Source organism: Hydractinia symbiolongicarpus, chromosome 10, assembly GCF_029227915.1.
Source record: "Hydractinia symbiolongicarpus strain clone_291-10 chromosome 10, HSymV2.1, whole genome shotgun sequence".
NCBI classification, from domain to species: Eukaryota; Metazoa; Cnidaria; class Hydrozoa; order Anthoathecata; family Hydractiniidae; genus Hydractinia; species Hydractinia symbiolongicarpus.
In genome coordinates, this window is record NC_079884.1 from 14,737,834 (window position 1) to 14,755,247 (window position 17,414).

At 30.8% G+C, this 17,414-nt stretch overlaps 1 protein-coding gene across 8 annotated transcripts in view; it reads right to left on the reverse strand.

Annotated features, from left to right (window-relative positions):
* LOC130613202 (E3 ubiquitin-protein ligase rnf213-alpha-like) overlaps positions 1–17,414 on the reverse strand; it is a 108,615-nt gene that overhangs the window by 60,161 nt on the left and 31,040 nt on the right. For all 8 annotated transcript variants that reach the window (XM_057434539.1, XM_057434536.1, XM_057434538.1 and 5 more), the window contains 12 exons: positions 16,541–16,878; positions 16,088–16,341; positions 15,750–15,971; positions 15,348–15,540; positions 14,553–14,635; positions 12,686–12,974; positions 9,156–9,248; positions 8,546–8,665; positions 7,312–7,477; positions 2,670–2,972; positions 889–1,430; positions 633–789 (listed from right to left, as the gene is read on the reverse strand). In XM_057434539.1, coding sequence (XP_057290522.1) covers positions 633–789; positions 889–1,430; positions 2,670–2,972; positions 7,312–7,477; positions 8,546–8,665; positions 9,156–9,248; positions 12,686–12,974; positions 14,553–14,635; positions 15,348–15,540; positions 15,750–15,971; positions 16,088–16,341; positions 16,541–16,878 — 2,760 coding nt within the window. The remainder of the gene's footprint in view (positions 1–632; positions 790–888; positions 1,431–2,669; positions 2,973–7,311; positions 7,478–8,545; positions 8,666–9,155; positions 9,249–12,685; positions 12,975–14,552; positions 14,636–15,347; positions 15,541–15,749; positions 15,972–16,087; positions 16,342–16,540; positions 16,879–17,414) is intronic.

Sequence of the window (17,414 nt, forward strand, 5' to 3'; positions counted from 1 at the left end):
TTGAGAACGAATAATTTGAAAAGATGTAGTAAGAGATTGTAGAGCTGAATAAGAGCAATACAACGATGTATTTTTAAACGAAAAAAAATTGATGGAGAGGAGTTACCAAAGCTTTAACAAGGGAGAGCGTTTTTTTGTTTGGAATTTTCTTTTACGAATTTATTTTCTTTATACTCGTAGGGGATTTATCAATGTTGTATAATATATAAAAATGTTTTTAAAAACGGGACATGTTAAGGAGATATTTTGAATATACTGAACATGTGTCAAAAGGGTCTACTGTATCCTTAACTTAAAAGTCTTCAAACCCTATATTGGAGTGTCATGAAAGCTATATAACAATACTTACATTTATGACAAATATTACCATTCTGGCTTTCTCTTAAGTGGTTATTATAGCATACATAAACCCAAATCTTTTTAGACAAAGAGGTCAGTAATAACCTTTTTATAGTATTTAAATAATGTGTATTTTGTAAAATCATATTTGTTTAACTTTAACTGTACTTTTGCTTTTCCAGACATTGTAAACAATGGGTCAGGGTTTAGAAATTTTCAAGATTTTGTACTCAAGATATATAAAAAAAATTGTTAAAGTTCTTGTTTTAGCCATAGCAAAAGTTTATACTTACCTTCCAGATTTTCTCGAAGCCATATAAGGAATTTTACATTATCTGATATAGCATTAAAAACTTTTCTCATTTCAGGTGTTGTGTTTAGCATTTTTTCTGCATCTTGGACCAATGCATCAGTTATATCATTGAGACAGATATCATGCTCTGGTTGAGCCTGAAAAATAGTTTTAAATAATGTATAAGAATTATATCAACAGCAATGGAGTACTTAATTTAGATTCTGCTAATGACACGTAATACAGGAATACATCACCTGTTCTTGTATTTTTCGAACTGTTTCAAAATCGCCAGAAAGCTTTAGTTCTCTAGATACATGAAATATAGATTCAGTGGTTTCTAAGCACTTCGATATGTCAAGAACACATTTGATTTTATGAATAATTGATTCTTGATTAGTGGGCCTTAGGTTGAAGAAATTGATCAAAGTACTCAGTTCTGATCTTAAATCATTGACATCAATGTGGACCAATTGATGTTTTACATTTTTTGCAGTAATAGTGCCATTTAGTATTTCATCCACCATTGAATTTAAATCAGTTAACGTAGGCTCCAGTACTGAATCCATTATTTCCATATGATCAAGTGGACTTTGATTTAGTAATGTTCCAATATGATGGTTCCAAGTTTGTTGAAATAAATGAAGACTTTTAATTTGAAAGTGATTTATCCTTTCTGTTGTTCGTAAAAAGTTTTTATCCACAGTGAAATATTGGTCTAAACCATTCTCGAATATTTCACTAACTGGACAACCACTGACATCATTGTTGACTTTTGAAGCAAAGTGGCTGATATTCGCTAGATAGAAAAGTTATGATATTTATGATTAGCATTTAAGACAAGTCAGTACAAATAAGTAAGCTTTCCATCATTGATATTACTCCTAATTTTTGCACATTTTAAAGAATGCCGTGTAATAAGCAGACCACCCAAAAATGTCAACATGCAAGAAATTATATACAATTTACAACAACGTAGGCGTCTAGAGAATCTGTTGATAAATAATTATTTTTGTACTGGAAAGTTACTATTTTAAATTGCTATATTCTAAAAGTAAACACATGTTAACTGTTTGGCTGTAAAATAAACTGCAGTCTGCAAAATATACTTTTTACTAGAAAGAAAGTGAGATGAGTACCCTAATTTTATAAGATTTTATAGTAATCGCTGTCTTCATTGGCTTATGTGTATGTTTTTACAAAAAGTTTGAAGAATATAGCTAGCTAGCTACGTCAAAGAAGTTTAAAAGTCTTTCTTACAGAAGGATGGCTTTAAAAGCAAGCAAACACTTAGTGTTTAACATTTAAATTATAGATACCAAATATCTACAGGGTATAAACAATATTTAATTTCATGTGCTGCTTATTACGCTTTTTACTGCATTAACTTATCTTTCATGTCACTAAAGTTAAAAATCAACAGTCGTTTTGTAGTCCTTTCAAGGAAATCTTATGTTAAATAATGTACTACTCTGAGAAAAGTATTTGTATTCATAAGAAAGTTTCTGGCATTAAAGTTTGCAAATAGGATCTTGAAAACAAATTGCAAAAAAGATGTCTGCAAACGAGAGCATATTGCCCCTTTGTTTGACATATTGTCTTGCTAGTAAAATTGGCATTAAGACCAGCTGGTCTTAACGAATATGAAAGACCATTTTCCTACTCATATTTTCTAATATTTATTTCACATAATGTTCCTTGTTTTTTCAAATGATGCAAAATATACCTGGTCTAAAATTTAGTGACAAATGCAAACTATTTGTCTAAAAACTACCGTCCAAAAATTTAACAATCGAGATCATTGCATCTAATTGTTTTCAAATTTTAGGTGATTATTTTTTTTTATATTTATAAAGTATTTAAAATGTTATCAAATAAGCTATGGGTAACATGAAAGTTTGAAATCATGATACATCTACTATAAGTCAATAGTTTTTATGTCTAAAAGCAGATCAACTAAAGATACCAGAAGCATAAACAGAAATTATTAAAGGATTTCTGAATTGTTGTTTACAAATTACGACCTTTTGTTACTTACTTATTTTATCTGATATACTCCCACATAATTCCAGATAGTAAAGCATGTCTGCCTTTGTACGGTTAAAGAAGCCTACTTGGTCTTGCCACCTCTTAAAAGTTTCATTGATATTTTCAATTTTGCCATTTTCATCCTCTGGATAAATTATATCAAGCAAGTGGCAAAATATTTCTTCTTTACTCTTTACTACCGGTAACATTTTCATAGGCAATGTGAAATGTATCAAATGGTCAACCAACCAATTCAGAGTGCTTCGTACATCCTCAATAATTATTCCTAATTGGTCGTCACCTTTCCAATTAACTAAAAAACAAAAAAAGGGAGAATAGGAAACCTACTTAACTGTTTCTATAATTACTAAATAAAGAACTACAATTTACAAAAACTAACCACAACCAATTAAAAATAAGTGATTTTACTTTTAGATAAAGGTTATTTATTTCTAGTGTTGTCACAATTTCTGACTTACTAGTATTAAAAATTTTTTACAATCAAAAAGGAAATGCAGTAATGGCAATATACTACTTTAATGGGATAAATTTTCGCGGGGATTAAATTTTGCAGTTGAGCTCTTCCACGAAATTTTAGCATTTCGCGGGGACTTATTTTCGCAGATGAGGGATGTTTTAAATTTTTCACTGGTACTTAATTTCGCGGATGAGGTCATAATAGCAATTTTTGAAAAAATAAGTTGTCAAAACGGTTCGGGGCCGAATGGCACTGTCTCATCGACCCTCGTTACACCTGTCATTTCTACACCGACCGAGACAAAATGTTTTGCATTTTAATTCAAAGCTCCTTCACCACAACTATAATGTCAGGTAGAACATATCAACTATGGGTAGAATAAACACAACTAGATAAAAAACTAAACATTTGAATTCCAAGAAGCTGATTCTTCATCCATTACATCCACTACTACTATTTCACTTTGTGGGGGATGTAAGGAAATTTCAATTGTTCATCCGTAAGGCTGGAAAAAGAACTCAAATTCAGTTGATCATCTGCATTAGAAGCTGAGAGCAAAGGATCGATATCCTTGAAAGGGTCAACTGATTCGAAACCTTTGTCAGTTTTCTCTTATCTTTTTATCTTCAGTGCTCGGTTAAAAAATTAGGCCTACAAAAAAAGAAGCCTCAGAGACTTTGAAAACAAGGAAAAACAAAAATTTAAAATTTCACGGATCGAGCAATTTTTCAAAATTTTCGCAGGGGACAAATTTTCGCGGATGGCCTGTTTCCGAATTTTTGAAGGGACATATTTTCGCGGATAGTACTCAAATCCGTGAAATTTAATCCCCGCGAAAATTTATCTCATTAAAGTATTAAATCTAAGAAAAAAGGATAAAAAGGACGCTTTCACTTTGGTTTATTGTTTGCTGGATGAGTCAAAGAAAAGAGATATTGTTAAGGTGAAGGTAATTTTTTTGTTTTTTTTATTTCTATTTTGTTGATATTGAGTATTTCAAATGTGTTGTTGCGAAAGAAGATATATTCGATCTGAAACATTGCATCCACTATACACAAACAAAGCACTCAAGATATATAAACACTTTTAACAGGGTAAATTTTTTTACTTCTAGCTAGCTTAAACAAGAGTATTCAACCTCTCACGCTCTGGGGTTATAAAAGTTGTACAGTAGTACAAACCCTGCCTGTTAAGGCATTGTCAAACAGTGGTTGCTCCTCTTCAGCCCATAATATAATATAAAAAGATTTTTAGAGAGGATGCAGGTAAGTACTATTTGATATTTTACTGAAATTTGCGAACTTGTAGACTCTAAGAGAACTTTTTATACCAGGTTGATTTAATAGATATGACTTATGCTACTGATGGAAAGTACAAATGGATCAATCGTGTAATTGACCACTTTTACAAATAAACACTCTTTTCCCTTTGTACAAAGAAATAAAATCCAAGGTCATCCTGAATTTGGTGAGTTTTTAGTTAATTTGGATTGCCACAGAGTATGGAAGAGAATTCTTAATAAAGTTATAAGAAAGTTGTAAACGAGTGGTCTGATTAATGCTACTTAGTAAATGGAAAAGCAAGATCTCCATGGGTTTAAGGACTTGTGGAAAGAACCAATGTTTTAGTATGATATGGGAGAAACAAACAACAGATACACAAAGTAATGAATGGGTTAATTGGTAGAGATACAATATAAGTTGATTTGGTAGTTGGTTCATAGTCGCACAACTTTTGTTTATTTCACACAGGTTAAAAGAAGTGGCTGCTTCAAGCAATTTGTGTTGACTTAAAACTTGGTTCAACGTTGGATAATTTTGCCTAAAGTAAACCTAGTGCCTACTTGATTTAACCAACTTGGGTTGATCTGAGTTAGATTTACTGAAATTAAATTATTATTATTTTTTTAATTTTATTACACACAAGAGCATCTCGATGCACTTGGCAAGATTTAATTTAGATTTTCCATCTGATGCTTTGCGATAGTGAGCGAGATGTATTTACAGAGTTTGATAAATGAAAATTTCTCAGTTTTAAGGGTGGAGCTAAGTGCCAGAGTAAGGTGCGATAATGTAAAGGGTAAAATATATATAAAAATGCTAGAAGTGATCAAATCATGGCAGGTAATAAAGAAAATGCTAAATTGGGGACACAGAAAAAAGATATTTGCAGTTTAGATGATAGTGTGGTGGGAAAAGGCAGTAAATTAACAATGAATGCAAAAAAATCAAAGCAATGCCAGCCTCTGTGCGATGCATTATTGCCATTATATCTGAAAATCATGTGAAATTAAATCAAAGGTGCCACAAAAATTAAAAGCAAAGATAAAAACAACGATGCTTCTCAGTTTTGTCTGTAATGAAGCTGTTGAGTTTAGGCGTCATCAGCTTGGCAATTTCATACCTAATAACGTTTATTAGATATAAACTTAATAAACGTTTTCATTTAGAAGATTTGTTACTGGAGAAAGGAAAAACAATGATACAATTAATCCAGCAAGAGAATTAGCTGACATTGATCTTGAATAAGATTTTGAAATAGAAGGAACGCCTGAAAGAATTGCTTATGTTTCATCTATAAAGATTAAAATGACAAAATTTTGTGTTAAGAAATTAAAAACTTATGTGAAACATAAACATTCATGAAATTATAACACTCCTATTTAAAAAGACATGTTAAAAAGATCCACTGACTCGTGCAATTATTTATTAGTATATGAAGAGGAGATAAAAGGTGTCCAATAAATCAAGATCACAAATCTTCTTTAAATTTATACCCCAACTTTTATTTTGACAAACCTTTTTGGTTATCTGCAGAAGCCATCGAAACGTTTCTAAACAGTGAAAAGAGTTCAACACAGGAAATCATAGAGGTCACCAAGGAGAATTGGTATAAAAAAGATGTTCAAAAGAACAAATCTAAACACAAAGAAAGTGGTAGGCAGCTACGGTAAAGGAAAGAGACAAACAGTCAAAAGAAATGAAGTTGTGATGATGTAGCAGTCAAAGTATCCCAAGAAAGTATGATAAACATCAAATTCTCATTGTTACTGACTCACATTCAGGAGATTAAGTTCAACAACGCCAAATTCACATTAGCAGGGATGAATAAGCTAGAACAATTAAACAGAAGTTACAACTTTTGGGGTGATTAAAGTGTCAGAATAAATATCAGCTTCAGAGTCTAAACATGACCAGCTTTACCCAACGTGATTGTGAAGATAAAGCAATATTCGCAAAGTTTTTTCTTTAATTATTCTTCCATTTCCATTGGTTTCCAGCACAAAAGCTTTACATCCTATTTTTCGAATTTCTTGAGAAAATAGTGACTTTCTTCCTGAAAGTTAATTATTTGCATTTAGTGCATTATGAATAGTTCAAAAAATTTATGCCTCTTTAAAAACACACCCATCTTTGGAATCAAAAATGCACAAAATAATTGTTATATCTCATTAACCATATAAACTTTTGTGGACTTTTGGTGTAAATGGCTAATATCAATTAATGTGTCGAAGAATGATATAATTTGACTATTTTTAATCAAATGTCACTAAATATATATGCAAGACAATGCATCTTTGAAAATTCATTCAGGGTATAATTTTTAATTGCCATGTGACAGACATCATTCGTATCAAGTTGTATGACCTAAAACTCAACGCAAGGGAAGTTACGGGGTGTGGCATTTTTGTCCCCCTTGGCACCTAGCCCCCTCCCACCCTAACCCTGCATAAATATTAATTTGATTTCTTAAAAATATGTTGTATAATTAACGAAGGATTGAATTTGGCTATCAAAGGACTGTTTTAAAAAAAAAATCAACTCTCCATATCTTATTTGGATATGGGGAGTTGATTTGAAGCTTGAAACGTTTATCAAAAAAATGCATAGGATCATGTAGTTTTGACAAACATTGACTAAGATATTAGGATTTAAAGGTTTTTTGATGACGTCATCAACCTCCTTGTTCCGTAAAAAGGGGGCGTTGAACTAGCTTTAGAAAATTGGTATTTTGTTCCCAGGTGTTCCTTAGTTACCCATGATGACGTCTGTTATTTACAACCATTTCCAAGTTATTTAGTTTTAAACTTAAAAGACACAATTTCCTATTATTATAGAAGAGAACAATAACATGTCATACAAAAAAGGCTATTTGAAAACAACAACAAACATACTAAATAACTGCAACATATTTTTCATATAAACCCATGATAAACAATGATGTAATTTTTCTTCTGGAGTAACATTTTTCTTCCATTCCTTTTCAAATTTTTCATACAAATATTTGTAAGCTTCTTTATTCAGTGATAATGGGTTCAACCACTTGCCATATTGGTTATGCTGAAAAATATTATGGTGATAACAACATAAAATCTGGAAAGAAAATAAGTAATCGTCAAAATTACAATTAAAGAAAGCAATAACAGTGCTACATTCTACATAATATCTGTGGAAAAGGCCAAACAGCATCACTCGGCACAAATGTTTTACTTAGTGTAGGCCAGATTAACATGTCGAAAACGTGTTAGCTGCACTTTCCACAATGTTTGCATAATCAAACAATCTGCTCCACAACCTAGGTCTTATAATTCAGGGAATTGGGGCATGCTGACATCAGCATCAGCATCATTTGGATCTAACCAAAACACCTAAATCCTAACTCTGCTTTGAATACAAGTGAATTTTAACAACTTCAGGGTGCATGTTACTTTCATATATACAGCGTTCTCAACTGCTTGTGGTTGAGAACTTCGAATAAAGTGGGGTTTTAATAGGGTAATTGAAAAAATTTCAAGCTTCTATTGATGCTACAGAAAAATTGTGCTGACGTAAGAAAAAATTTATTGGTCCCATATTTTTTCCCCATCTATGGGGTGGGTTAAGAATATTAAATCAATTTTCAAATATGTCAGAAAACCTTAAACTATCATGGTGATGGTTAAAGATTTTCTGCTTGTTGCACAAATGCTGTGTAATGTCACAAATCAAGAAATTATATGAACCAGGTTAGCTTTGGTTCAATAATTCTGACAGAAATAGCGAATTGGACCTGTTTTGTGGAACGAGATTTGACTTAACAAAATGTGAAAATGAAAAATCTTTATGCATGTTGTTTTCATTATATTCTAGAATGTTTTTATTACAAAAAACATATTTTGTAGCTTTACAAAAACATATTTGTAGTTTTTGTCGTTCATTCTTCTGCAACATAATATACTCTCTTACCTGGTCACATAAACATATTTAATTAATTATTGCTAAATTTTAATAGTTGTTGTTGGCTATAGTTTTTATATTAATCAATATAAAAAGATTCCTAATTCTTTAAGGCTTGAGATATTTTTTGTGATTTTAACTACACATTTTAAATTTCTACACTTTTCCGGATTTGCAAACAAATCTCCTCACCTCAAATAGATTGTCCAAGGACTTCCTAAACTTTTCTTCCAGTACATCTTTAAAATTGGCACCATAACTGACCACATCAAGGTTAAAGAACACATGAACAACAAATTTGGAACAGTCATGCTATGAGTGAGAACAAGTAAAACATAAACGAGCCACTTGGATTGATCATTATGGTACATTGTTGAAAAGCAAAATGAGATTTTGTATGAATTAACTTTTGTATGTATTGCTTATGTATTTCTACTTTTACAAATCACATTCAAAACAATAGTAAGAGGATTCAACATTTAAAGAAGAAAATTTACATATTTTTAGGCAAAACAAATTCTTCTTATTCCCTAACGTTAACAAGCGACATGATTAAAAAGGAGTAATTTGATTAGCTATAGATATGCAATCTTTCTACTGCTTTGATTGTGTTTATTATAACTGTTATCACATTAAAATACTTAATGTAAATAGTCATTGCAAATATTTTTTAACACTTTATTATAACAGGTTTATAATAAACACATAGTTGCAAAAGTTTGGCGATTTTTTTCTGCTTATCAACAGCAAGACAAACTGATATCACATCAAAATATATTTATATTTTTTCTAAATAACTCACCATTTTAGCTAGCTGATCATGAAGTATTTGGATAAGCTGACAATCACTCTTACTTTCCCAGTGAGAAAACATTTTGATTAAGGTGTCCATTACCTAGATTATTTTAAAAATTAAAAAAGTTTTACATTTTCATTTGGTACACAATTTTTTTTACGCACTAATTTTATAAGCACTGTTAAAACATTAACTTTTACAATCCATTATCTTAAAAGGGGAACTGCAGTACAAATCACTTTTTTCTTTTTTCTTTTATACGTACTCAGAAAAGCATCAGAAATCAAAAAAATCTTACTTTACTTGTTTTCCTTATTTAAAATTGTTGTACTAGCCTTCGCATATTTTTCGCATATCAATTTTTTCTCTTAAAAAACGGACAGGCACGAGTTCATTTATGACTGGGCCCGATTATAAATAATGACGTCACATCGTGCAGAAAGTTTGAGCAAGCGCAGTGAACATTAATGTTAAACTTATAATTTATATTTAAATTGCTTGTTTTTGTATGTACGTTACCTTTAAATCTTTAAAAAATGGTTAGTTGTTCTGCGTTTGGATGTACCAATCGATCAGAGAAGCGTAAAAAAGTTAGTTTTCACAGAATCCACACAACACAACCAAATAATGTTTTGTACATTTTTATATTAAATAGCAGAAAATTATACCAATCTCCAATACAAACACCGATAAATTCGTAGCCCCCATCAGTTTCTATTCTTTGTTTTTCAAAAAAGAAGCTTTTTTGATGGAAGGACCTGTTGCATTTTTTCAGGGGGTGCCCATTTTCTTAACATCTTTTCATTGGCGCTACTTTTAATCTTTGTTACTGTTTAGGCTGAATGCAATGCGGATAACGCAGTTTCTAAAACAGCTTTGTTAAAACAACCACTTGAAAATCAGTAGCTTCTTTAACGCGTGACCTACAATAATGATAAGAGTGATTTTTATTTATACAATATTAATGATAAAATTAACAACAATGTAGATTGACGCCAATCAGAGGATGAAGCCCACTATCTATTATATACACTTAAACTTAAGGACTTAAAAGTAGTTTGAGCTTTTTATCTGTCAGCATGGATTGCCTTACTCCATACCCTGCACCAACCCAATGAAGCATTATAGTATCAATGACATCACTAGGCTTTTTCTTGGCATAAACTTCGAAACTGACAACCTAGACCACATATCAATGATATGTAGGATCCAACTCTTGAGGTCCATTGCTACTTTTTCATTAAATTCAGCTGCCATTGGCAAGCAAACAGCAGGTTGAGGTGGAGTTTTTTGTGTGTTTTGCATAATTCGTACTTTTCTTCTATCATTTTGAGCACATCCATATATTCGCTTCTCCAAATCTGGACATCCTTCAATAATGAAACTAATTTCATTCTTGGTGGATGAGCAAATTGATGATGGAGCTTCAGCAACTTCTGATACAAATGTTTATCATCTAAATTGGATAACTGCACCAAAAATATTTAATTCACTGAAAATTCTGAACCATTTATTGGTAGGCAATAGTGACCAGAACTGGTATGGTTTAAAACAACGATTTTCCCAAAGATCTCAGCAGAATCATTCTCAAGACTCAATTTGATTTTCGCCTTTTTCATTGCTTTCAAAGATAGCAATAACGGGATATCAGAAGTAACAACATCGGTATGAATGGTTATCTTCATACCAGCAAGAGTTGCAGGAATATCAAAATCTCCTTGTGATTTCAAAATTTCTTTATCTCCAAATCTAAACATTCGATCACTGTGTTGTCTCTGCAGACAAAGTTTTTCACTTTTATTTAGGGATTAGATGTAGTCATCAAGCCATATTTCTCCACAAACGGTGCTTAAACATGCACTATCAACACAACACATTTAACAGCTTCATCACCAAGCAGTTGCACTTCTTGTTTAATACCTCCGGTGAAAAGACATTCATTCTCTACAGCTGCTTTGGTCAAGTTTTCCCAACTGTGTGGACAATTAGCAATTAAATGTTGATACGATCCACATGATATGCAGGTTAGAACTTTACCTGCTGCATTTTTTGGATTCATTGCTCTTTCCGTTGTTTTTCTGCTATGGTTGCCAAATGAATTTCCTCGTCCTTGTACTCTTCCTCTTCCTCTGCTTCCTTGGGGAAAGTATTGACCAGTTCTTCTTCCATAGCTATCACTAGCATAACAAACCCAGCAGCTAGTAAAGCATCTTCGTATGCAGCTCTTAACTGAATGACAGTTCCTTTTCTGTCAGCTTTGACTTGATCCCCTTGAAACTTTTTCAAAGATGCTTGTGCTTGTTCATATAAAGTGCCTGTACCCTGTTCACTATCTTCAGGTAACAACAAGGCAATCTGATACTTTGTTTCGACTTCGACAAGTCTGTAATTTCACGCCAAGCTTCTAGCTCTACATGATAACGCGCATAATTTTTTTATTTGAACTCTGGAGGTTTGATCTTTACCGACATGGTGATTAAGCTCTGCTACCATTGATAAAATTGACAACAATGTAGATTAATTAATACCCCCGTTTTACCAACTTATCACGCCACGAACATTATTCGATCTTTCGATCACGCATTTCAATGGTTCTCCATATTAATATTTCAACATTAAATAAAATTTGTTTGCATTTGTGTGAAAAAAGCAAGTGCAGAGGAAAGATATTGCTGAAGTGTGAAATAAAAAAAATTGGCTTGTAAAGTAAGAAAGTTTTTTTACTGAAGCAAATGATAAATTTTTTGACGAAAAGAATGTAAAAAAAAAGCAATTAAATATATTTTTTATTTTTTTAAAAAGGAAAAATTTCGCTAAGAACGTGGCTTTGCGTAAGTCAAAGACACCTCGTCACTTTCTACATCGTTATTAATTTCTCCCTCATGAGACACAAGAGGTTCAAAGTCGTCTGGCTGTAGCTTTGTCTTTTTCACGAAGAGAATTATCGTATTTTAAGCTTTCTAAGTTACAATCTTCGTCATTATTACAAGACATCTTAACAATGAACAATGCAAACAGTAAGTAAACAAAACTTTTAGAAGGCGAGCTGCTGAGCTTACAGACTTTCTGCACAATATGACATATGCTTATTTATTGGGACCTAGTCTTCTCGGCTTTACGCAACCTTGAAAATTATTTGAAATTTAAGATGTTTCTAGATGCGGTAAAGGTATAAATAAAAAACCATTTAATTTTGATATACTCATGTGTTGTCTTATTAAAATTTTTTTACTAGAGTTCCCCTTTAGCTAGAAATGTGTCAATTTTTATTCATCAGAATATTAGGCCGCAAGGTTTGATTCATGCATTTCATCAGCACCACTTAAAATTTCACAAAATATCAAACATCTGTAGAACATTTTCAAACTTTTACATTCTATTATCAGAATAGTAAGCCGCATTTCATTTAAAAACAAACTTTTATAATGCTTTATTTATTTTTTTTTTCTGAGAAAAAAACAGTTTTCTGACAATTATACGAAAGACGTATTATAAACTAATACTGCATCCTCAAATTAACTAATTTTAACACAAACCTTTAACACATTTTTAATTTCCGTAGCTTTGTAAGAATAAAAAGCCATTGATTTTTCAACATTCTTTCTTAGAGCTGCACAAACCAATGGTATGTTTTCTTTAATCTGCTTTTCCAAATTTTTAATTTTTGACACACATGATTCATCTCCATCAAGAAAGTTTAGCGATTTTGTGGCTTCTAATATTGTTGCAGTAAAACACGAATAAAAATTCCCATGGTCTGAATTAATTTCAATTTTAGCAAACGATACATGAAGCAAAACAAGGAGTTTACTTATAATTGCACATCTATAAAAAAAGATATATAAAACACATTTCACAAAAAAGAAAAAACTTAAGGGTACATGAAACGTTGAGAGTACGCTTAATATTTAAACTGTAAAAGAAATTATGTAAAGTATTTTTTTCTGAAAGCAAAAAGAATTATTATTGAATAGTGATTATTTTCGTCAATAATAAATTGGGAAAACTTAAAAAAATATTGAAAACTTTTTCAAATCGAGGCTAAATGGTACAAACATTTAAAACTTATCACATAAAAATCAAACCATTTAAATCTACTTCACTTGACGATGTCTGTTTCCCTTTTAATAGTTAAGTTCTAAAGTTGCTTTTTATGCTTCTTCGTGTTTACATTTACACTGTGATAATTTATATATGCAATGCATATTTAAGAAAAAAGCAGACACTATTGGAAAGCTCAGCATGTCAGGAAGATTATTATTTAAATTTTGTCTCAACATTCGTAAATCTTTGTACCTTTTAGCCTAAAATGAAGAAGTGTATCGACCAAAAAATGTTTTTGAGATAACAAGATTTAAAACTTAACATGTTTTAATAAATCTAAACAATGAAATAAACGTTCTGCATGTTTACACACTTGGAATGATGTTGAACTATGGAAGACATGTTATAACTATATGCAATGTAGGTATTATCTCAAAAGAAAACATTATTTATAGCTTACCCAAATCAAAATATGACAAAATAGCAATTCGGTGTAACAGTTGCTTGAACCAATTTTAATCAAGTCCTTGGGTATGTATTAAATAAATTGATGAGAGAAAAAACGATGAGATTTTTTATTTTAGTTTAATTTCAGTTTAAAGAAATTTATTTTGACTTTATTATATGTAAATAAAAGGAAAGTTAGATGCTTTTCTTAATGTGTAAATGTTTTTCGCTTTCTGTACGTAAATTAAAAGGCTCTGTACATCGTTTGATACATGAATAAACGTTAGAGCCAGTATTTGGGCTACATGTTGCATTTGTGAAAGTTGGGCATAATGCACATAAAAATAATTATATCAGAATTAAGCAGTTCTTTAAAAATAAGAAAATGACAATTACCAAGGGTTTTATTTAGACACTACATTTGGTCCAAAATGGCCTATATAACTTTTGGTACAAACATTCATATTATTATATTACAATTTAAGGACCTAATAACATTAACATTAAGGGTTACCTTACAGGAATTAATTTCCACAGCAATTAATTTCCACGAATTTCATGAGTTTTTGTTGATTTTGCGAAAGTTATTGGAAAACTTGCAATTTGCAAAATTTAATTTACTTAGAACTACACATAATATATGTCTGAATTTCAAGTTTAGCAATCATAATTTTATTTTCGAAAAATTTCTCACTAAGAATAATTTTCTGAAGGCAATTTACCTTTAGAAAATTGAATATGCCAATCGAGCAGTATGATAAAACATGCTTAGAAGCAATCATACTTAATGGAAAAAACATGAGTTAAAATCAGCCATAGTTTTACCTAATATACGTAACACAATGTAACTAAGTTCTACTTTACTTTAATATATCTTTTTATATTTGTGCAAAGAACTGCATAAAATAATACCTTGCTTTGACTGAAATGTCAGGATCATCCAAATTGCTGATTTTAGATTGCAAAATGGCTAAAGTTTCTGTTAGAAAATTCACCTAGAAAAAAACACGAAGTTTATTTTTTTAAAAATTTAATTCACAAAAATGAACCCCATTAGCTGCCATTTGTATTCTTTCTCCTTAAACTTTTTTTCACCACCAGGTAAACATATGGATAATCCTATTCGCCCATGTAATTATGCATTATTAATGGGTAAGTTCAAAGTCTGCTAAGGAATACAGTATATAATTTATCTAGGAACAAAATGATAATTTTTAGAATATTAAAATATTAGACTGTAGGAAAACATGCACATTGCAGCAAGTGACTACTGACATTATATTTAGCTATATGCTGTCATTCAAGGTGAATACTGATATTATGTGAGCAAAAAAAGGGCATCAAATAGGAAGATTCATGTTAAAATATAAGTTTCTTTAGCCAACAATGCCTATATAATGGCACTTAAGTTGTAGTATTTACCGTTTCTTGCAACCATAGAGTCCCCAATAAATACCTAGTTATGGTGTGCTTCATAAAGTCATAGTCAAGGTGGCATGTTAAACAGTAGTAGAAAGGTTACCTTTTAGACATTCCAATTTTTGTCCACTTTTTTATCTATATATCCGTATTAGAAAGATATTGGAATGTAAAATTAATATTCGATGCGAATGATGTACATTTTAAACCTTTTTAAAATTTTGATCTACCTAATGCATATATCTGTATCTAAAAAATCCTAGCAGTTTAGCTAGCATTTACACTTACCTCGTCTTTGTGAATAACGCATTTTTTCCTAATTTTTCCAATCAGATTACTAATTAGTAAAGTAACTTTAAAGAAACCACTTTCCATAGCTTCAGGAAAATGTTTGAGTTTCATTAAAAATAGCAACGATCTTTGTAACAGTTTATCCATTTTGAGACTGTTTTTAAAGTTATCCAGACTTTTTATTGTAGCACTATAAAATGAAAATAAATTGAAAGGTACATAACAAAAATGTGAAGAACTTGGCTTTGGTTAAGAAATACTTAAAACTTGAAAAATAGAGTTTATTTAAACTACAATAATTCAAATAATAATTTAGTATTAAAGGATTAATTATAAGTAAACGTTTTGTTTCTAAATTTTCCTAGTTTTATTTGATTTCCATTTAAAAAAAAAACTTACTCTAAAAAAGTATCAGATACATCATTGCCTACAAGAACATCTAATCCACAGGTTTGGCTATTAATTGCACTCTGATTCAGCTTCACAGGTTTCCCATACAATGGGCATTTGCCAGATATGACATGAATCAAAATTAAAAGGTAGCACCAACAATCTGCAAATTCTGTTTTCCCACTTCTAACTGCAAATCGTAGAAACTGCCTTAAGCCATTCAATATCAATCTACAGCAAAAAAGGTTTATTAAAATAATATTAAAACATAAGCTGGTAAATACCATTTCATTTTGCATGACACGATAGTATATTATAGTATTTTGAGAAAAGAATTTAAAATGTACCTGTCATCTATTATGCTTGACTTGTAGGCTGCTGAAAATGCATTTTTATTACTTTCAAACACAATATTTTCTAGAGATAATGATTTAAAAATGTTTTTCAAAACCAAATCATCAACAGATGGTAAATCTTGAAGATAGCACAATGTGGTTACTGCTGTCACTACTCTATTAAGTTTCAAGTTCATATCCATGGGTTGATTAAATTCTTTTGCTGATAAGATACTCAATTGATAACTTGCATTTCCAATGAAGTCCTGGAAAAAGTGTTTAGTAGGTATAAATACTATTGGTAAACTAGGTATCTAACATTACATAACCAATAACTGTTATTATATGGTTGTTATACAGTGCTAAAGTAATTGTTAAGATGGAACAGTATTAAAAAACTGCATTAATTTCCCTAAATATACCCCTTAAAAAATTTCCTGCTTGGTGTCTATATAATAGAATTACCTCAACATTCTGATATGTTATTTTTTCCCAACGCATTTTTATTCTATCTCGGCTTGTAAAACATTCTTTAAAGCCATGTATGAGTCCAAAGAGAAATAACATTTTATCAAACATATTACCACCAACCAATGCATTGTCGTTACAAGCTTTCAAGTAAAGATTAAAAATAATGGGAGCTTTGTTCTTCGAAAATTCCTTTAGGCTTTCAAATACTGATATTTTCCCTGAGAACAACCTCATTATGTCCTTAAAAATTTGCTTTACAAAACTGAAGATACCAGCGTTCGCTTCATCAGATGGTGGCAGTATAAAATCATCTACTTGATGCCAAACTGATACTAAAAATATAGAAACGATGGACAAAAATTGTAACTATGTAAATACATAAATGTAGAAATAATAAGCCACAAGTATGTAAACAGCCTATGAACATGCACCCTATTTGGTCCAAGGTGTTTTTAACATATCATGACCGGGAGGTTTACGGCCCCTTCATAACTAAAAGGTGGCAGCAATAATTTTTGGTTATGTCAGCAATTTTTGTGTGTCGTCATCAGGTCTAAAATAGTATCTGCCTAAAATTCAATTACTTAAGTTTTAGAGTGAATTTGACATACTGTTTCAAGTTCCTGATAGAGAAATAAAAGTTATTTAACATATTATATAAGTTATTTTCATATTCACATACATTTTCTTTAACTTATTAATATTTATTTAACATATGTTAACATATTCTGAAAACCTTTTTACTTTTTATTTTTTTGGTAAATTCTAAAAAATATTAGCATATCGAATTACTCATGTGTCTAAAATTTACAGAATAATGCCCCTTGTTGAAATAAAGTTGTGTTGTGAGTTTTAGGGTTCTAATAAT